Raw genomic sequence first — 22,052 nt, 5'->3', positions numbered from 1 at the left:
TGACCTCTGACCGTATAAATAAACGTGACAGTGCATGACTTGCAAACCTCCGCAGGTGTATGACTTGCAAGATTCTTCGTTTATCCTCCAGATACCTGACCATCTCTTCCATTCGAGCCAAGTTGTCAGATAGCATGGCCACAGAGACGAGCCCAGCTCAGGAGGTATCCGCCCGTGCCGTGGCGGCGGTGGTGGGGGCCCTGGTAGCCGATGCCGCTGGTGAAGGGGCTGCTTGCTGTTCTAAGCTTATATACTACTAGTATAGCCTTATGATAAATAATATTGTAGTCTTTTCCTCATAGAACTTAAGTCTTGGCTACTGGCTTTATTGTGTCTATTGCTGAGTAGTCAATTAAGGGGCTGCTTGCTAACTTCTTTATTATATAACGTTATAGCCTTTATGATAAAGAATATTGTAGTTTCTGTCACTGTGAGTTTTTCCTAATAGATCTTTATAACCCTGTCTTTCAGACTCTCCACTTGATTTTAGTTTGTTTGCATAGATTGTACACATATATTGTAGACTGCACTTAGGCTACTATAACAAGAATTTGTTCTGCACTATAGACAGGATGTTCCTGTCAATTAAGATTTTTTTGGCACTATTGACAGGATGGCACTGAAAACATTTTGGTACAATTGACAGAATGTCACATCCATTTTAAAGAAAATTTTGAAGTCTTGTAAAAAAACATGATTCTGTCAAGTGTCAACCCATATCATGTCCTAATGGTAAAGTAGCCGAAGTCCCTAACCCTGACCATGAAGATATTATCCTTTAAAATTGCACAAAAATAACACTTATTTACAATCCTGTAAAATAGACTTAAATTTTGTAGGTACATAATGTGAACAGTTTGTTAGTTTTCTTATGCTGAATCTGCATTATTAATTTTTGTACAAGCACTAACGACTTCTTGTGTCCCCTTTATTGCCCTCAGCACAAGGTCTACACTGGGTGTATGACCTGGAGAAGCTGGATGCAGCAGTTGGAGGGAAGGACCCAGAGTTCCACTCCCCCTCAGCCTGCCCCTTCTACACCACCGACACAGGAACTAACACTGCCTACGGGGACCAGACCTTTGTAGTGCTGGAGTCTCTGGCTGAGTGCAAAGGTATAGAAATCAACACAGCTCTGAATTTCTATATTTTTATATTGCACTTGATTTCTATTGCACTCAGTTCCTTATGGCCATGGCTGGCCTTAAAAAAAAGTGGCCACAAGAAACCGGCTGCAATAGAACTGATGTGCCATCAGATTAAAGCCGGAGTCATAGAGCCTGGTAAAAGAGCCTATGGTCCTTTAATCTTTTAGATAGAAAAATAGATGCCTGGGGGGAATGGTGACATCAGTTTTACTCAAGCCTTTTACTGAGCTAAGCATACTGTATCTATCATATTTATATCACACTCTGCACATCACAATTTTTTTTCATCATCTCAGGTTCTTTTCTCTATTGTAAAATGACATTATCGATGACTACTAGCCATGTTTGCACAGTTGTTGTATTGTCTTGATTATAATACACATTTTGTTATCCAAAGGGTTGGATGTCAATGACTTAAAGCAGAGATTTTACAAGTACTTTGGACCAGGCACTGCTTTTGACACAGGTGACACTGAAACTTTCATCAATTTCTTGTATATTTGTATTAGTAGAATTATTATTTATATGTCTTAAGATTAAGAGAGATGTTGTAAACAAATTATCTCAGAACCAGCCCCTATACATGTAAGTATTGTGACATTGGGTGTGAAAAAAAAGTTATTTGTTTCGTAATTAGCCATTCATTTTTCAGAGGATCATTTTCTGTATCTCCTTGAATCTTCTTTTAATTTTGTATATTGCCACCAGCTTCTGTTTTGCCTTGGGAAGTTCTGAAGATGAAAAGAAAGATACTTTGTGTTTGAAGTACAATATCTCTTTTATTAACCTGACTGAAATTGTGCTCCTTGTGGCTGGCCAAACTACCCCTTGATAAAGAAAGATAGTGTAACACAAGTTTGAGGATTTGAAGATTTGTCCCTTAATTATTTGTCCCTTAAAGATTTGCCCCCTGAGAAGTCAAAACAGGTGATAGTGAGCATAAGTACTACTGCTGGAAAACAAATTAAAAACGCAGTTTGTCACCTTTCAGGAGATCAAAAGACCCGTCCTATCAAAGGGCCCTGGAGGAATGGCAGCATCAAAGCCTTCCTAGCAGCCATGGAGGCCAAGAAGGAAAACACTGGTGAGGATTGAGAAAATCATTTCGATATTGTGATGAAACATTCATCAAAGTACAATATGATTCACTTGTTGCTTGTGCCTTTATTTTGTTATGTTCAGGGTCAGGTTAATGACACATCATTGGGATGTTGGTATAACCTTGTTCAGGTTTATTGTAGTTGGACTTAAAACTTTAAGCCGGAGTGGCATACTTGTGTTAACACTGAATCACTCGCAATGGAAACCTGCAGCTTACAGATAATCAGCACCAAGGACAGGTATTTATCATGAAATCTTACAATGGATAGCCAATCAGCACCAAGGACAAGGAAGTGTTATGGAATATCACAGTGAATAGCCAATCAGCACCAAGGATAAAGAAGTTTTACGGAATCTTACAGACTGACAGTGGATAGCCAATCAGCACCAAGGACAAGGCTATTGGCATCTCATTGGTTAGCCAATGTTGTGAGCAAATTAATGGGAGCAAGCATAAACTCTTGAGGATAGTACATAGGCTAGGGAACTTTGAGGTTCTCCATAAATCATGCACAAAATGTTACTATGAAAGACATGTCTTGTGTTTTGATACGTTCTAGGGTCTGACACAGATACACAAGCTGATGGTGCTGCCAAGGTTGCCCCTCTGGTCGCACTGTACGTAGGACAACCTGACATGCTGGCAAAAGTAGAGGCTGCAGTCAAAGTCACACAGAACCACCCGGTTGCACTGTCTGCTGCTCTTGCTAATGCCAGGTTGGGGAATATTATGCTCTTCTTATCTCGCTATCCATTTATTGTCTGTTGTAACAGCAGTAGTTGTTTTTGTTTGTTCCCCATCTTGTGAGGAGTAGAGAAGCTTGCATTTCAAATGTCACATACCTTTATATTGACTGCACCTGCATTGTTGCATTGACAATATTTTTATTTTTCCATTATAGGATGTTGGAAGCCTTTATTTTGCATGGAAAGCAGGAGGGAGTGGTAGAAGCCTTGATGGAAGAGCTTGGGAAGGGGCAGAGCGTCACTGGTCAGGATGAGACTGTTTTAAAGCAAATGGCGGACGTTCAGGAACAAAAACCGCTGGGAAAACCACACAGGGAGGTTGTCAACAAGGTCTTCGGAAGTAGCTGTGGTGAGAGCAGTTTTAATTACGTTACATTAGCAATCATATACACAACTAAAATACATGTATGTTTTTGATTGCTTGGGTTTGATTACTATGATATTCATATTAATCTTACATACATTGGTAATGAACATTGGTTAGCAGCTAAACACATTGGTGATGAACTCATTGAAAGCATTTCAGAGGAAGGATTTGCGTTCTGCATTGTGCATCCCAAGAAGCAGCAGTAAGCTGCAATATTTCCCAAACATTTTGTCCAATTCTCATGGTGTTGTATGCCTTTTGATTTAGTTCAACTTTCGACTTTAATTATCAATTCATTTCAATTCTTGAATTCAGTATTCTTGAAGGTAAGTATTGACACATGAAGTCCAAGATGATTCTATGAGTTCTTCTGATCCATGATGTCTTATCCCAGCCCTGCCCAAGCAGTTCCAGGCAGCCCTCCACTGTGTAGTGACCCACACAGACTACGTGTCTGCAGTGCGAGCAACTATCTTAGCAGGTGGGGACAACGCCAGCCGGGCTGGCTTTGTTGGAGCTTGCTTTGGTGCCTTGGTGAGTCTCTAAATGAAACTTGTCCATGAAGGAGTCTTCAGCCATTTATATTGAAGAAATACATTTGCTACTTGGTGGAATTGAGTGTTATTGTATGTAGTGATACTGGAATCAAAATTATTTTTGTCAACACTGTAATCATTTATTATAGATGACAGAAATTTTCATCGAATGGAATTTGTATGTCTTATGATTTGTTTGCATTTTTATCATTACCGTACGGTAATCAATGAAAACAGTTATTTGAATCCTGAATCATGTGATAACGACATAAGACTTTACAGAGTGAAGAACGATTTTTCAGTGATACAATATATTTTGTCTGTCTTTTATTGTATTGTGTCCAAAAGACTTATACTAACATTTTTTGCACGTTCCCTTCAGGGTGGTTTGGACGGCATCCCTGCTGAGTGGAAGGACAAGTGTGCCCGGTACCAGACTGTGCTGAACTTGGCACAGAAGCTAACTGCAGCTCGAGAAACCTAGGCATAGATACTACAGTCAGCCAACAGTCAGCCGTTAAACATAGATACCACAATCAGCCAACAGTGTTGTATTGAATATGTTTAGCAATCACTCCAGTCCACAGGTGGCCAGTCATCAATCGTAAACCACTCTTTATTACCTAGAAAGATCACTACAACCTATTTATTCACTTTGAACTCAGGAAAATGTCTATTTTTCAATCATGTATAACATCTGGTGATGACAGTGTTGTAAAGATGAACAGTCTTGAAGAGAATAAAAAATTACATTTTGGACTGTATGACAGTAATGAATGACCCATTAGATGCAGTAGAATTACTTTCAGTGTATGTTTATACAATCACAAAGGTAGTGTCGAATAGTATTCACCATGTACCACTTTTGATCAAATATTAGTCCAGTCCAGTAGTTTGTGATAACATATGTCTATGGTATTCTATACTCACTGTTACAAATTCATTATATTGTATTCAGGAATTCTAAAAGATCATGAAGTGTCATTATTCAGATTTGACCACTGATACATTGTAATGTTTGAAATTTGTATGATGATGTGTTCTGATTTTGTTTGCCACTAGTGAATAAAGACTGTTATGTATCAAACTGAATTGAAAGTGTCATTGGTGTTTTGTTATTCTCCTACAACAAGTATGGCACTTCTTCACCTTATCCTCAGTCTGTTGTAGCAGTAAGTTTATTCACAACAAATATGTCTATTGTCTGTTCTGCTAGCCTTATAAAAGCACAGCCCTTGTACCTCATACTGCTCACTCACTACATGTAGTTAAATCATTAGCCCTGGACCAGACCTTGTTCCCCCAACGACCCGGAGGTCAAGGGACTAGGTAGGTAGGTAGTAGCCTCCGTTGCAGGCTCTGAAGCGACATTTTGGGGGGCTAAATAATACACTTTTTGCAGCCACCCCGTAACTATCAGCCATCCTGTAACTATCAGCCGCCTAGACGGGGTGGCTGCAAAAAGTGTATTATTTAGCCCCCCAAAAAGCCGCTTCAGAGTCTGCAACGGAGGCTAGGTAGGTAGATACATGTAGACTGTGAAAAAATACTTTACCTTTGTTGTTTGATACATGCAGTGTTAGTGTTATGAATACGAGTATGAGTTACAAATGCATGATCCTCAAGTCAGTAAACACCCTGTCACTTACCAGCTTCAAACAACAAGTAACTTGGAGCAAGGATCCCTGAGGTTTTAACCTCCTTGCTCAGAGGATTGTATGATACAATCGCATTATGTGGTCATTACTTGCTATCTGAAGCTGCTAACATTACAACATTAAATCTGGAATTCACACGATCACATGTTTATGTTCTGCGGTTCTAATCGCTCTAAAATCTAATTTCAAACCTACTACTACTAGTATTGCACTCATACGTTCTCATAACACCCCTATTTTCTATGGAGAATGGTATGGTCTATCTTAATGTTTGACCTCAGCTGAACCCGGAAGTTCCCGAGCACATCTGATCTTGGCTGAGGCCGAACGGATCAGAGGACTTTGTGATTTCCTCAGGCCTGTATTATACTAAAAGGTAGACATGCCTTTCTGATATCTAGGGATTTTTTATTCTTGTTTCTGGCGACTAAGAATTTGGAAGTTGATAATTTGCGAGACTGACTGAGCATGAACTCCAGGCGCCGGCATAGTGCATGGGGCCATGGGGAGGGCATAATTTTTTTTGCCAACTCAAGGTTACAAGGCCTGTTGCTCGTGGCATGTCGTGGGCGGTATTAAAGATCTACATCTAACGTTAACTCGATTGTGCCGGCGGTAGCAGGGTTTGATTACGTTGATCGACGTGTTTTGTATGCAAGAGAGACGTAGAAAAGCGTATTGAATATTTTGGCCTTAAGAACTAAGCTCTGTCTAGTGAACATCTGGTTTTATTCTTATAAATGGTTCTTAAATAATTTTCCATACAGGATACTCTACTCACAACTTGTAATTCCTGTCAAGTGGAGACAACTAAGTTCCAGGCCTGAAGATGGCTGGTGAGCCTCAAGCACTCGGCCTTGTGAGCCAACGTGGTGAAAAATACAAGTGAGTGACTGAATTTACAGTTTGCTGCAGGTTAAATGTTCAGTAGTTCTGAGATCAAAGGCCAGAGTAGTAACATCTATGGGATACCATGGAAACATGGTGTTCATAGACCCAAACTTAGACCTGCCAGTAAACCAACTGTCTTCAAGTTGTCTTATGTACAGTAAGACATATTCTTACATTAATCAAGAAAATAAGACTCGATATATGGGATACCATGGAAACATGGTGTTCATAGACCCAAACTTAGACTTGCTAGTAAACCAACTGTCTTGTCTTGTGTACAGTAAGACATATTCTTACATTAAACATGAAAATAAGACTCGATATATGGGATACCATGGATGCACATGGTGTTCATAGACCCAAACTTAGACTTGCTAGTAAACCAACTTTCTTGTCTTATGTACAGTAAGACATATTCTTACATTAATGAAAAAAATAAGGCTTCAAGATACTCTGAGAAAGTTTTCTGTGATACATTCTGTCCTACGATACATTCAGGGTGAACGTAGGACCAAATTGTAGGGGCCATAACAATGGCTGTCATGCGACGTGCAGGGCCGTTTCACACCCAGAAAAAAAGGTGATGTCCGTCAAAGATGTACGTTGTTGCCATACGTCGTTGTTGTATGTCCAGAAAATGTTCCCAGTGTGTATCGGGTCTAAGTCACAGTGACTTAAAGACAATCATTATGGTTTTATGTTTATTTGTTGCCGTTAGATTGTTTGAAATCAAATATGTTATTAACACAGATCTCAGCTTTATAACAGGTATGTTGATCAAATATATTGAGAATTGAAATATTTCCATGTTACAGACATATGTATTGTTACAACAAGTGATAAAAATGTATTGTGGGAAGCTTTTCTGGGTGTAGATCATTGTTCAATTTGTTGATGCCTCTCCCAGTTGACTTTTGTTTGAATGAATTCAGTTTTGTGCAAGATATATGTTAGAAGCAACCTCCTTGGTTAGAAGTAATGAGGTCAGAAAAAGAACCTTTATGTATATCACTACCCCTAATCATTGCCTATAGGCCAGTGTACCCAAATCATTCTATTTCCTATTTTTACTTTCACAACAGTCCCACATATGAAGACCACTTCCAAGCAGGACAAACTGCTCTAACTGAGGGGGAGTTTGATCGAGCTGAGAACCACTTTGCCTCTGCCCTTAAACTTGTCCATCATCAGTTTTCCCACCCTCAGACAGTCGCTGCCCTTCGTGCCTTGGGCGATGTGTTCCATGCAAGAGTGAAAAATACTCTTCCTTCGCCAACTAAAGGGACTGAGAATCCAAAACCAGCAGTAAACCCCCTCGCTTCTTCAGAGAAAACAACAAGTGTTAAGCAAGATAAAGGTGGGCACAAATCTTTGGAGAATGAAGGAAAACAAACAGAAGATCCAAACTTCCCAGAACTGAGTCTGGCTGACTTAGAACAGGCGGGAACATGGACAGTAAACGCTGTTGCTCTCTACAATTCTGCAATCGTACGATCAAAACAAGAGGATGAGATTGTGGAAATACGAACCAGCATAAGGAATCTTGAAGAGCTTTTTCTCCAGTGTCTTGTTGGAGGCCAGAAAGCGATGCGCGGTAGTACCAGTACTAGTGTTTTTGACCCCAAGGCAAAACTGCTACAGATTCGTGAAGAATGTCAAAAGAAGCTTGATGATCTTGACGCCATCCCCTACGACACAGAGCATGAACTTGACAGGGCTGAGGCTATCAGGAGTATCTACAGACAGGTCGCTGCTGACATCTCAGGTATGATGCAGACACCTTGAACTTACTCATGATAGTTTATCAATAGAGCCTGTGATTTTCTGTCAGTGTGTTAAGACTCAGCTCAAACACACAAAGGGATTAGGAACAAAATTAATGATGGGGACTGGGCTGTAGAAATTCAATCATTATTATAATAGTGACCATTGAAAGAAGTCCAAAACAACAAATTGAAGAACATTGAAGGGGATAAAAACATACACTGGTAGAAAGGAAAACTGATGAAAAAATTATTACAAATATTGTTTTTCTCTCCCTTTTCTCCCTTTCTCTCATAGAATATATTTCCCAAAGGCCAACCAAGCATTTGCTTTGTATGGCTCCCGTCTGCTTACTACAAAAATAAAAATGGGGTTCCTGTATGTATATATGTAGGTCTTATCCGGTCGATGGTGGAAGCATCAATCCAAGACTTGGGGGAGCCTCCATGCAAGTTTGCCATCATCGGTCTGGGGTCCCTGGCCCGGGAAGAGACCACGCCTTACTCTGACTTTGAGTTCGCCATCTTGCTGGAGGAGGGAGGAGACAGCAAGGAGAACCGTCAGTACTTCAGAAACCTCACAAGACTTCTTCATTTGAAGGTTACCACTTCAGGTTTTTGCCTATTAAACGATGACATGTATTCGTGGAGTTCATAGTTTCAGTGTTTCTCTGAATGAATGGTAGACCTAAGCATGAACACCAGCCTTGTTTAGCCTGTGTCCACTCTAACAGTTGTTTCTCTCTCTCAGCTGGTGTGTATGGACATTTGAAAGTTGACACAAGCTTAACATAGTTGACTGTTACTTTATAAGGCCACAGCATGGATTTTTATGGATGACATCAGCGCGCTCATTAATTTTTGCCTGATTTAAAAAAAAAACACAAGAAATTTCATCGGTATGCCTAAACGCCTCACCCGAACTCATCCGAACTCATCAGAGTCTTATATGAATGTAAATGGTGCAAGGACTTCATGTGGCGCTCTGCATACATTGTTTATGCAATTATGAATAAAAGATATGCAGCAAATCTTACGTATTTACCAGTTTTTGCACGTTACCCCTACGTGGTTCCAAGATGAGAAGGAATGTCTGCCCGCCATATTGGATTCTCATTGTTGGGGTCCACTAAGGTCCGCAAATACCTTTTTGAAGTTTGACAGACGATAGGACAATAAGACGGTGGATGCTGTTTGGGTCATAGATTATAGTTTAGCAAACTTGTATCGCAATCAAGTCACAATAGTTGTGTACAATGTGTTTTCAGCCTCAAATGCAAGCACGTAATATGACAGTTTGGCACCTTATATGTATACTATGTTTAGATGTGTTTTGTCATTTCTATTTGTACTTAATGTTTTAAATTTTGATCTTATTTCTTCAGGTGATCGATCTTGGTGAAACTATTCTCCCAGCAGTTGCTATAAAATCTTTGAATGATTTCTATTCAGGTAAGTCTGAATATTCAACACTGATTTATCTTTTCATACTATAATGTAATCATTTACTAGTAATTTGCATCAATTATCAGTTCCGTCATTTAAAGAAACCACCAACTACGTAGTGTATGAGCTGGCATGTTTGCTTGACGTGGATGTCCCATGTTCTTGTTGTTATCTGCACATTCATTCTGTTAAGTTACAGAACAGATACTGCAGACTAGGAAATCAAATTGTGCTGTGCATCATGTATTTCTTGATCTTCTTGCCCTAAAGTAATGACAGCTAAGTTGTTTATATGAACCGGTTATTTCATTTTCAGATGGCCCTGAAGGTGACTGGTTCTATGACACTGGGCCCAGAGGCTTTGCCTTTGATGGCGCCATGCCGAGTGCTTCCAAAACTCCACTTGGTCGGCCAGAATATCGTGGCAAGCCAGCACTTGAGCTAATCAGGTACATGATATATTTCGCATCAAAGAGAATCATGTGCCAGTGTTTAAACTGTGTACAATCAAGTTGTTTGGTCTGTAGTTTCCTTGACTTGAAAAGTTGAAATACTTAAAGATTACATCAGATGGATTCAGTGTGAGTCTGTTGGGAATGGAAGCTTATTTGTATGAGATTTATTTCTACAGTGACAGTAACTGTCTTTTTTTTGTGCTAAAATCAGTAAGTTCCCCCATGCCTACTACATATGCACACTATTGCTATATACAATGTTGTATGTTTACTATGTCTAAAGGTACAGAGCTAAGTTGATGGAAAAATGGTTAGTGTTTGTTGTTCTGTCATCTCATGACTCAGTGATTTTATTCTTAAAAGACATGCAAGTACAAACCATACATGTACATTGTAATAATGCTTTAATCAGTGCATTGCTCCATCACTTTTTGTATTATCTCAGAACTCCAAGCAACATGGCAATTCTGCAAACCACAGCCTCTGCTGAAACATATGGCTTCCATGTAGATGAGGTGCTTCGAACTGTAGCATACGTAGCAGGCGACCGGAAGTTGGTTGAAGAGTATGAAAGCTTAGTACAGCAAACATTGAACACCAAGAATCCTTCAACACACCAGAAACCAGCTTCAGAGATAAAATCCAATAAAGAAGAATCTACAAGTGTAGAATCCCAAACTTCTGAGCCAGAGGTTCAGACGTTAGGCTGTGAACGAGCCATGAACTTTTTAAAGGATATTCTTCAGTCTTTCAAGACTACCTTAAAAGAGGATGAAGACGGAAAGCTTTTCCAGGTGAAGAAGGAAATCTATCGCCTTCCTAGCATGGTGGTCAGTGGTTTGGGACTTTTCTATTCTCTGGAGGGAAAGACAGCTTGGGACATTGTTGAAGAAATGGCCGACAAGCGTCTTCTCACCGAGGTGGCATCACAGAATCTTAAGGTAGCAGTCAGCATTGCAACAGAGCTACGACTGCGCACCTATCTCTCCAACGACAGCCAGAGTGATGACATCACTCCCATGAAACGGATAGATCATGGAACAGACAAGGTAACAACGGAAGAAATCTGCAGTCGAGTGGTTCGTGAACTTACCGATGTCCTGCCTAAAAGCGTTCTTGTACGTTTCTACCAGACCATGCTCCCCCTTGAAGAAATGATGTCTGCCGTCTTGAAGAAAACTGAAGGTGAAGATAAGGGTCTGACAGAAGGAAACTTGACAGAGGGTTCCTTGCTGGACCCCAGTGCTAGAACCAAGTCTCTCATCCTTCTGCGTCTATCACAGTACCAGGAAGCCTTTTCCCTTCTGGAGGATGAGATTCAACAAGTGGAGACGAGTCCTTCAGCTCCGGAGATGACACATCATCTGGGGGTCTGTCATTACAACCTCGGCAATGCCTACAGAGGTGAGGGGGACCAGCACAAAGCTAAGGATCATTACCAGCAAGCCCTGGGACTGTGGAGGAAGGATGCACATTCTGAAGGTGACGATGACTACATAGACACCGCTCTTCATGCTCTTGGACACATTAACCACATGTTCGACCAGTTTGATCAGGCACTTGAAGCTTATGGAGAAGCCCTCACGTTAAGAAAGCAACTTTATGGAAAAGATGGTTTAGATAGCCAGTTCATTTCGCACACTCTGCATGGCATGGCTTCAGTATACAAGGACTTGGGGGACTATGATACAGCACTTGATCTGGAAAACCAGGCGTTAGAAGCAGCCCAGAAAATGTATGGCCCGCACAGAGCTCATTCTGAGACTGCAACCTATCTCTCTGGCTTGGGAAGCATTCATCGTGAGATGGCAAACTTCAAGGAGGCAAGGAAATGTTTTCAAGAGGCTTTGAAAATGTTCAAATCTGTTGTGGGCGAGAATGTTGCTCACCCTCAGATAGCTGCACAGCTGACCGCCCTAGCTAACCTAGATAAGCAGTCCCAGTGGTCCAATCTCGACTGTGTCTCCAAATACTACCAGGCGCTTCAGATATTCCATATTCTGTATGGTGCAGAGGGAAAGACTTATGAGATTGCATCTGTTCTAGGCAGTATTGCCAACTGTTTGGAAGACTTTGGTCACTTTGAGGATGCAGAAAAATATCACCGTGACTCATTAGATATGTTCCTACACGTCTATGGAAGTGGTGATAATTTGAATGTGGCGGGGGCATACAACGACATTGGCAGTAGTCTTCTCCAAGCTGGGAGGGGCGAGGAGGGACTGGAGATGATGGAGAAGGCACTGCAGATGAAACAAGCTGTCTTTAAAGGCAAGACTGTTGTTAAATTTGAATGTTGCTTTGATAATTTTGACCTGGACAAATTTTTTCTGGAAATAGTACTCCCAACAGAAAATGAAATTGTACACAGATATTTGACTATGCAGCTCCAATTTTTTATATATAAGTTTTGTGAAAAAATGTTTTACTAACGTTTTTTTTTCCTCCATGATCCATAGGGAGGGAAGCCCCTGAGATGGTCAGTTCCATTACCAACCTAGGATATGCTCACTGGAAGTTGGGGAACATTGACAAAGCCACTCAGTACACAGAAGAAGCAGTAGCCATGGCAACAAACCTTCACAAGTACAACAAACTGCACCCAAGCATCATTGTGCCCATGCAGACACTTGGGGGGGTTTACATGGAGAGGAAAGAGTGGGTACCAGCGCAGGAGCTGTTTGAGAAAGTCCTAGAGATGGAACAAACCATATACAGGTGAGGTAAATGCTCAATATATTAGTAAATGCAAATGTCATTCAGCACCAGGAACTGGAACTGCTGTATCAGTGTGAATGTTATTCAGCACCATGGACAGGGATGGTAGTATCAGTGTGAATTTTGTTCAGCACCATGGACAGGGATGGCAGTATCAGTGTGAATGTTGTTCAGGAACTGGAATTGCTGTATCAGTGTGAATGTTGTTCAGCACCAGCGACACGGATGGCAGTGTCAGTATGATTGTCATTCAGCATCAGGGAGAGGGATGGTAGTGTCAGTGTGAATGTCATTCAGCACCAGTGACAGGGATGGCAGGATCAGTGTGAATGTTGTTCAGCACCAGGGACAGGGATGGCAGTGTCAGTGTGAATACCATTCAGCACCAGCGATGGCAGTGTCAGTTTGAATGCCATTCAGCACCAGTGACAAGGATGGCAGTGTCAGTGTGAATGTTGTTCAGCACCATGGACAGGGATGGCAGTATCAGTGTGAATGTTGTTCAGCACCAGGGACAGGGATGGCAGTATCAGTGTGAATGTTGTTCAGCACCAGGGACAGGGATGGCAGTATCACTGTGAATGTCATTCAGCACCAGTGACAGGGATGGCAGTATCAGTGTGAATGTCATTCAGCACCAGTGACAGGGATGGCAGTATCAGTGTGAATGTCATTCAGCACCAGTGACAGGGATGGCAGTATCAGTGTGAATGTTGTTCAGCACCAGGGACAGGGATGGCAGTATCAGTGTGAATGTTGTTCAGCACCAGGGACAGGGATGGCAGTATCAGTGTGAATGTTGTTCAGCACCATGGACAGGGATGGCAGTATCAGTGTGAATGTCATTCAGCACCAGTGACAGGGATGGCAGTATCAGTGTGAATGTCATTCAGCACCAGTGACAGGGATGGCAGTATCAGTGTGAATGTCATTCAGCACCAGTGACAGGGATGGCAGTATCAGTGTGAATGTTGTTCAGCACCATGGACAGGGATGGCAGTATCAGTGTGAATGTCATTCAGCACCAGGGACAGGGATGGCAGTATCAGTGTGAATGTTGTTCAGCACCAGGGACAGGGATGATAGTACCTAATACCAGCAACTCACATGTTACCCTGCTTTCTTTGCTACACTTCAGAGGCCCCCATCCTTTAGTGGGCATGACGCTGTCCAATCTGGGCTCTGTACATGGTGAAATGTTGGACCACAAAACAGCTCTGCAGTACCTTCAACGTGCAGAGAAGATCTCAGAAGATGTGTTTGGGGAGGGCACACCACATCCACAGGTGTGTCACAATTTTATGAATTCTCAAAGTTTCCATCTTGATGTAGGGTATTACCTCATAATATTTACTTGATGTAAGCAGACCATTAAGTAGCAAAATGTATTAGGAATTATTTGATAATGTAATGTACACATTTGAGTTTTGTAATCCAAAGTTGAAAAACAGCTCTCTTTTTTATAACTTAAGTTGAAAGATGATCAAGCATTTTGTTTTCAACTTTGCCCTTTGTGGTGAGATCTGAACTGCTACTGGTAGGTTGGAGTACAAAAGGTATGTTAGAGTATTAAAGGAGAGCAATTTCACTTACAGGTAGCCTTGATATGGAACAACATGGGCTTGAACTACAAGGACATGGGAAACATTCCCAAAGCCTTGGAATATCTTACACGCTCACTTCAGATGCGGGTGGCTATCTACGGAGAAGACACCCCCCACCCCGACATTGGTGCATCCCTGGGTAACATGGGCCTGCTAATGGCAAAGCTTGGGAACATAGACATGGCTGCCACATGTTTTGAGAAGGCCTTGAAGAAGTTTCGTGGTAGCTATGGCAACAGGACTCATCCATCGATAGCAGGTACTCTAGACAATCTGGGCATCATTTTCTCCGAAAAAGGAGACTACCATGAAAGTCTGAAGCACCACAGGGAGGCACTTGACATGAAACAGGACCTGTACGGAGGAAAGCCAAACGTTTCCATCGCTCTGACTCTAAACAATCTGGCAAATACCTACAAGGCTCTTGGAGAGCACGAAACTGCCCTAGGCCTGTTCCGCCAGTCCTTAGACATCTATGAAGCTGTGCACGGAAAAGGAGCACTGCATCCCGACATTGCACAGGGTTTGATCGGCATTGGAAATCAGTACGTAAACCTGAAAAGAAGCCATGAAGGTATTGAACTACTCCAAAAGTCGCTAAAGATGTTAGAGGAATTCTACGGTATAGACACCCCCCATCAGGATATAGCCACTTGTCTCAACAACATTGCCTTTGCACATGATGAGCTAAAAGAGTTTGACTTGGCTATACAATGCTACCAAAGAGCATTGGAAGTTTGGAGACAACTGTTTGGAAATGAGCACCCCAATGTGGCAATTGCTTTAAATAATCTGGCATCAGCGTGCACTAATTCAGGTGACACCACGCGTGCCACGGTGTGTTTTGAAGAAGCCGTGAAAATCTATCAGCTGTCTCCATGTAATCCTCAAGCACATCAGGCTTTCTTCAACCTGGCAAAAGTCTGTCTTCTCCAAGGGAATAAGATCAAAGCCTTGGCGAACTATGTTCAAGGTGAGGACCTCTTTTATACATGTAACTTCAGAAGTCATGTAATTCAAGAAGCTTTGAAGATGTACACACCTTGTATCCCCATTGGATTACAGTAAGTCTGTAGATCTTAGTGCTTTCTACAGGTCTTAATAGCTCAAAATCTTCATAAAAGTTAACACACAAAAATCTACTCAGCTTTCGCCGATATTTTACATTGTATTTGATATGATTACATGTAACCTCCATTAACTTTAATTCACTGGGTTACATAAATCCGCCAGTTTCAAAAACAGTGGTGTGAGAGATTTCTAGTGCAGAACTTCCCAGGTGTGCACATTTTTGATATACAGGAGTGCATTATACAAGGGGACGTTTGGTTGGAGATCTGTTTGGACATATCTTTTCAGGGTGGCAGAATCATGTACCCTGGTGGAATGATGTTAGTAGATGTTACATGATCTTCCATATGTGGATGAGATATAGTGATCTTAATTGACGCTGTAAACCTTAGTCTAAAGAAATGTTTATTTCAAGATAACGGTCAATTCCCACTTGCAACATTAGTAATAGTAATGTAACAGGTAAGTTATATAAGTAATTATAGTTGTAGCATTTAGTAATACTAATGTAAATGTAAAAGTAATGTTTTGATCCAGACATAGAGTCTGGATTAAAACAATTTTGATAGTAAGGCTAACAATTCACTAATCTTGTTATTCACAGGCATCAATGCCCTGCAGTTACTACCAGGTGGGGTGTCGCTCCGCCCAGAACTGGTCTCAGGACTTAGTTCTGCTGCACAGATTCTGTTTGAAGGGAAAAGTTACAAGGAGGCAGCAGAGTACTGGGAAAGAGCCTTGGCTGCACATTCACAGATGAGAACAGCTCCAAATGTGGATATAGGGAAGATTCAGTTCAACTTAGCCAGGTGAATTTCATGACCTTCCTGTCTCAGTTTTCATTGTTGACATTAAGTTCCCACTTAGGTAGTTTGATTCTTTGACAAAACATGCCATGTGGTTGAAAAAGTATTTAGCTTATCTGTTAGTGATGAAAATACCTCAACTTTTCAATGAGACAGCCAAACTCATGCAAATTACCAGTCACTGTCAGGAATACCAAGTATATGTGAATCAAACTTTAAGTTCTAAAACTTGACTTTGATTCCTCATATTTCCCATGAATGTAGGATCATATAAAATGGGAAATAATTGTAAAGGGCAGTAAATACATGTAAGCAAATTCCTATGATATATCATGTAATGCAACTAATGTCCTAAGTTTTTTTTAAAAGATATAATCCACCAAAATCACAAGTTACCTACTTAGAGCTTTTTGTGTTAAGTTTTATTTCTTGACGCATTGTTTCCACAGGTGCTACAGTGAGCTCGGGGATGTAGAGAAGGAGCGTACCTTCCATGAGCAGGCCCTGCAGACACGGCTACAGCAGCATGGAGAGAACAGCACCAACATAGATGTAGGATTGTCTCTGCTTCATACAGCCAAAGCACTACAGACAGCAGGAGACCATCAGCTGGCTTTACTGTACCTTCAACAGGTAGGTCTCAATGTGTTTCTTACAGCCAAGGGGTTAGTGGGTAGGATTTACTAATGATAGGTCCTGGAGTAACTGATTAATAAGCAGAAAGCAATCATGTCCTAGCAATGTCTTTAAACTGCTGTTAGTATTATTGTGTTTCACATCTTGTCCTTTGAAATCAATTGTAGCGAACTGTCCTCTGAGGAGATCTGAAATCATGCTTAATAATTCTTCTTTCTTATCATTGATATCAGTTAGATAGTACATTTTTAAACATCCTCTCAAGACTTCATGGAAAGCAAGAAGCAATAGAGGAAACTAATTATAGAATTTTTTTCTTGGTGAGTTTTACATGGAGGGCATGAATTCGAAATTTTGTAAGGCCGAGATAATCTGTAATGAAATTCATTTTATGATTGTATGTCACCTTCTCCTTACAGGCAGCAGAAATTTTCCAAGTTTTGGCAGAATCGTCCCCTGAGTCTAAGACATTTCTGGCTGCCACGTACAAGAGTATGAGTGACACGTATCAATCCACGGGAGACCAGGGAAACAAAGTCAAGTACCTGTCAGAGATGATGAGGACCTTACAGTCCACCAATCAGGAGGTAGAGGACTCTGTCTTTGGTAAGTTGATTATTTGGCATTTACGCTTTTTCCTAAGTGCAATGTATTGGTTTTTTGTGTGAATATTAGTCATCCAGGAAATTAAAGAATAGAATTTTAATTCAATCTTTACAACTGGATTACACTTTACAGTATGGAATTATCATACATCTTAAGTGTCCACATGACACTTTTCGTTAGTGAAGGAAGCAATGTTTTTTCCTTCACTGATGAAAAGTGTCAGGTAGACACTTGAAACGTCTGATAATTTCATAGTGTAATCCAGTTGTACAGATTGAATTACCGGTAAAATATTTCTCTTTAGAATCTAATTAGTTGTGCTGTCAAAATTGTTCTTCTGTGGCACCAAATTGGCTCCTCACCAGATGCACACTCCAGATTAAAGGGGGTAAAACTGGAAATATTCAGGATAAAGCAATCAATATGAAATTGACATTTACTTCCCATGTTAGCACATTTGCATCATTATTTCATACTTTGCGTTTAAAAAGAGCACAGAAACAAGCCGCAAAAGGAGTATTTTATTTATTTGTACCACCCAATAATCAGCCCAGAATCCAGCCGTAACCGTTTTCTGTAGACAATTTTCAGTAACATTTCGGCCACATGACGTCACAATGCCCGAGCACACTGAGCCATGACCACATGATTATTTCTACGGAAGCGTTTGGGACTTATCGGTCAGAATTGCGCATGTTCGGAAGATTTGAAATAATGGCTGGCCTCCAAGTGCTCAGATTTTCAATGAGTTCCCACCTGTGACACAACGACATCGCATTTTTGCTCCATTATGGTCGATATGCAATGGGATGGTGTTATAATACCTACTACATGTATATGGATAGAAGTCACTAAAAAATTAATTTTGAAAATATGACTTTCAACGCCCTAATTGCTCAGGTTGCCTTTAAGATTAGAATTTTTTCCCCCAAAGATGACCTGTCATCAGAGACAAAAAGCCTACTGGAGAACTTTCCAGGTTTGAGACCAACTCTGAAGAAAGCAGCTACTACTGTCAAGGTAAACTGGCTTTTATTTGCTCTGTGTGCATTGAAACGTGTGATCTACATTTCTACAACTTTTTTTACGTTTAAATTTTTCTTAAAGGCACTGTAGGATTTATTAAAAATATTTTGATAGAAACAATGCACCATATCATTACTAGGACAATCAACAAGCATTTTGTGCTTGATTTGCAAGATGTGTCTTTGACTCAGTGTGATGTGAATTCGTGAAACAATCTCTATAAATTTCTTCAACGCCATTAACATCTTGATTCCAAACAGCAAAAATGTTCGGTCCTGAAAATGATGCTCATCTTATAAAGAAACCAAAACTTTTGTTATTCAGCAATATCATGTTAGATTTGTGTATTGTATGATGTAATAGATGCTGGGGTCCTGGAGGAGTGCTGAGGACTTGAACGGAGCAGCCCCTCTGCTGTGGAGTGACCTCCTCCTCCCCAGGAGAACCATGTCCAAACCTGAGCTCCAGTTGTACGGACACTTCTTAGCAGACATTGGAGCTGCAGAACAATTCCACAGGTTTGCCATTTATGAGTTTGGAAAATCACAGAGAAACTTACGGATTATTCCAACATGATTAGGTTTTAAAATAATGTTAGTTAAAGCTTCGGAGACTTTGGCATTGCTGATGTGCTCTAACCGCTTCATTGAATTTGTTCAACATTATATGATACATGTAGATATTCAAACAGACCATCCTACTACAAAAAAGTTACAAGTTTCAATGCTCTGCAACATTTTTCCGGATCGACTTATGATTATTGTTATTGGGTGGCCATAGGTTTGTAAGGTTATGAGACGCTCACACCGGGAAGGACCCCTACTCGAGGTGTATCTATCATCAAACATGGGACCTTCATTCAATGTCCCTAACTGAAGCCAGGTACTCATTGTCACCTGAATTAAGTGAGGAAATTGGTGTAAAGTCCCTTTTCCAAGGGCTCAACGTTGGGAACTGTCGAACCCAGAACCACTCATTTCAGGTCAAAATCCTACCTGTTAGACCATTACAATGCCATTGAAGACCTGCAGAAAGCCTTATACTATAGATAGATGACTTTTTATTACTGGAATGTTCATCTAGCCTCATCAAGTTCATGGAGAAGTCGTACGAAGACGTCATCAGCAGTGAAGTTCCATTCCGATGTCTGATGATGATTGGTGGGCTGTGCATGGGTCTGGCTGACAGCAGCGCCCTCATGTGTCATCGACTGGTAACTGCAGGAATGGTGGAAGTGCTGTGTGGGTGGCTGGAAAACTTTCAAGATCAATATCCACAAGACCAGGTGTTTTGTTGTTGTTAAGAATTATATATGACAGTAGATAATAACCTGCATTGCACAGTTGTGTTAGAAACTTAGTTGACATTTTTTAGCTTGTCAAATTGTTTAATGATGATGACAAATTGTAGTTTTATCGCCACTGGTCCTTTGTTTTGTGATAACATTCTAAGTTGCTTTTTTTTAATGCCACTGATATAAAAGTATCATCCAGTCTTTTAATCATGCTCTCATTCATTTAGCCTTTTATGTGAATAATCTTAAAGAGGAAATGGGCTATGAAATATGAAAGTTTGCTGGACCCTGAAGCTGTTGATAGATTTGTAAAATATATTTGTCTTGAGAAACAGCTGCGACCTTGAATGCTAAAATGGCATTAATAGTGTGAGAGCCACATTGTTGTGCGATGCTACAACGTCTCTTAAAGGTGTGTTGAAGCATTGAAATTTACTAATTAATCCTCCTGAATGTTCCAGAACCGATCCAGTTTGGTGACCTATGCCATCCACACCATCCACAACTGCTGCAAGGTGTCTGATGTCAGGCCTGCACTGAAGGAACAAAACATCAGCAAACTGCTGGATCCGTATCTGAAGGTGTGTAATGTATGTCATAAGATGCTCACAAAATCTCTGAAATTACATGTAGGTACTTCATAGTAGTTGATAAGCTGTTTGTCTCCTTTCTAATTGACTTGGCTTCATATTCTGCTTTGGGATGGCAATTTCATAAAAAAATTTCATTTCTTATTATCAGCCATTCATAGTAAAATGTTTAAACAAATTCTAAATCAGATTAATGTTTCTAAATTTGTAAGTACGTAATTCACAAAAAGTTTGCTTCTAAAAGCCAACCCCCTTTTTTGTTTTTGACTTGTGAGCTTCACTGAAAGGACTGATGCATGAAATTTCGAGTAAAATATTGCACATACTCACATCTTGCTTTGATGACAATGGTTTCCAGATTGAAGACATGAGCACCAGACTGGCAGCACTGCTGGCCACCTCCTACCTGACTGATGATGATGAGACTCCTGAGGCTGACAGTGACATCATGGACCACATCATCAACAAACTACTCAAGGCTCTTCAGGGGGAGTCCAGATCAGCTGAGGGGTACTCAGCCATGGAACTGGTCATGGGAATTGGTAAGGCATCATGAAATATCATTAGTGCAAGATTGCAACTACTAGCCATAGTGGCATAGTGTGGCATAATGGTTCAATCGTCTGACATGCCTCAATATTGTGCCCAACTTTCAATCAGGTGAAAATAAATAACAAGCTTTGGGTAGGTTACTTAGGTACATCCTTTAGAAAGAATTGTTAAATGTAGGACCTGTGTTTGAGGATAGCCACACCTCAAGCATAATAAAGACTCCACCACAAGTAACATGTTTTCTGCTCATTGCTGGATGGATTGTACGCCCATACCTTACCGAGACCTGGTATTCATTCATCTTTGTAAAGTAATCATTGGTATGTAAAATTTTACTTTTTTTGAAACCAATAGGCACGCTGTGTGGGAACGCTGTTAACAGAACAGCTTTCCTTGAGAAGTCAGCAGCAGCACTGGTGGAGAAGCTGATGGAGGAAGGAGATGAAGAGGAAACAGAGGCGGCAGCAAACACCATCTGTACACTCCTGGCTGAATGATGGAATAAATGACTGAATGTATGAATGCATGAATGAATGAACTGGCAACGACTAATTATTGTGTTAGTCTCGCAATGATGATATAATTCTATACAAGATATTGTAAATTTTGATATATTTTGTTTAATGTACATTCCAAGACATCATTGTAATTGTTCTTGACCTGAGTTCTTGAATGACCCCAGCTGCAGTCATCTCAGATTAGGATAAATATGTGGAGACTTTCTATTATGATTTGATATTTTGTTACATAGTTCTATCTATCCAAGTAAAACATTTGCAAATGAAGTATCTGTATGGGAATACTACACATTTTAGTTCCTGCTAATGATTGTTATCTTTTTGTGCATAATTTGTTGAGAATTGGAGAATACTTCTGTTGGTTTACATGTTGCAGTTGTCAATCCCGATAATTACCTATACGTAGTGGTACAGATGAAAGGAAGTCTAAGATTTCTCGAGCTTTTTAAGATAAGTTCCCAAGTTTAGAAACGTTGATGTCCAAGCCATATGCAGTACAGCTAGCCATCCTACCCTCCG

The 22,052-nt window shown here is 40.6% G+C and overlaps 2 protein-coding genes across 2 annotated transcripts; both read left to right on the top strand.

Annotated features, from left to right (window-relative positions):
• LOC136441552 (crystallin J1A-like) lies at positions 1-4,991 on the top strand. Its single transcript, XM_066437899.1, has 8 exons — positions 1-219; positions 942-1,115; positions 1,546-1,614; positions 2,140-2,232; positions 2,810-2,966; positions 3,152-3,345; positions 3,758-3,897; positions 4,282-4,991. Exons 1-8 carry the CDS (start codon positions 60-62, stop codon positions 4,381-4,383), a joined length of 1,089 nt encoding a protein of 362 aa, XP_066293996.1. The 5' UTR covers positions 1-59; the 3' UTR covers positions 4,384-4,991.
• Positions 4,992-5,815: 824 nt separating this feature from the next.
• LOC136441364 (uncharacterized) lies at positions 5,816-21,590 on the top strand. Its single transcript, XM_066437620.1, has 19 exons — positions 5,816-5,933; positions 6,325-6,442; positions 7,531-8,213; positions 8,607-8,812; positions 9,597-9,663; positions 9,974-10,106; positions 10,558-12,383; positions 12,572-12,830; positions 13,969-14,116; positions 14,426-15,407; positions 16,110-16,314; positions 16,761-16,944; positions 17,367-17,553; positions 18,488-18,573; positions 18,943-19,097; positions 19,663-19,864; positions 20,335-20,454; positions 20,822-21,005; positions 21,370-21,590. The coding sequence occupies exons 2-19, from the start codon at positions 6,387-6,389 to the stop codon at positions 21,510-21,512; spliced, it is 5,826 nt and encodes a 1,941-aa protein (XP_066293717.1). The 5' UTR covers positions 5,816-5,933; positions 6,325-6,386; the 3' UTR covers positions 21,513-21,590.
• Positions 21,591-22,052: the final 462 nt, after the last annotated feature.

Source organism: Branchiostoma lanceolatum, chromosome 9 (assembly GCF_035083965.1).
Source record: "Branchiostoma lanceolatum isolate klBraLanc5 chromosome 9, klBraLanc5.hap2, whole genome shotgun sequence".
Lineage (NCBI taxonomy): Eukaryota > Metazoa > Chordata > Leptocardii > Amphioxiformes > Branchiostomatidae > Branchiostoma > Branchiostoma lanceolatum.
This window is presented reverse-complemented; position numbering and strand designations above follow the sequence as displayed.

Excerpts from the sequence above, each read along its gene's own strand:
- LOC136441552 (XM_066437899.1), top strand. The coding sequence starts at position 60 with ATGACTTGCAAGATTCTTCGTTTATCCTCCAGATACCTGACCATCTCT. Across the intron at positions 220-941 it reads CCTGGTAGCCGATGCCGCTG|CACAAGGTCTACACTGGGTG; the intron begins GTGAAGGGGCTG and ends TATTGCCCTCAG. Across the intron at positions 3,346-3,757 it reads GGTCTTCGGAAGTAGCTGTG|CCCTGCCCAAGCAGTTCCAG; the intron begins GTGAGAGCAGTT and ends GTCTTATCCCAG.
- LOC136441364 (XM_066437620.1), top strand. The coding sequence starts at position 6,387 with ATGGCTGGTGAGCCTCAAGCACTCGGCCTTGTGAGCCAACGTGGTGAA. Across the intron at positions 8,813-9,596 it reads CAAGACTTCTTCATTTGAAG|GTGATCGATCTTGGTGAAAC; the intron begins GTTACCACTTCA and ends TTATTTCTTCAG. Across the intron at positions 19,865-20,334 it reads ATCAATATCCACAAGACCAG|AACCGATCCAGTTTGGTGAC; the intron begins GTGTTTTGTTGT and ends TGAATGTTCCAG.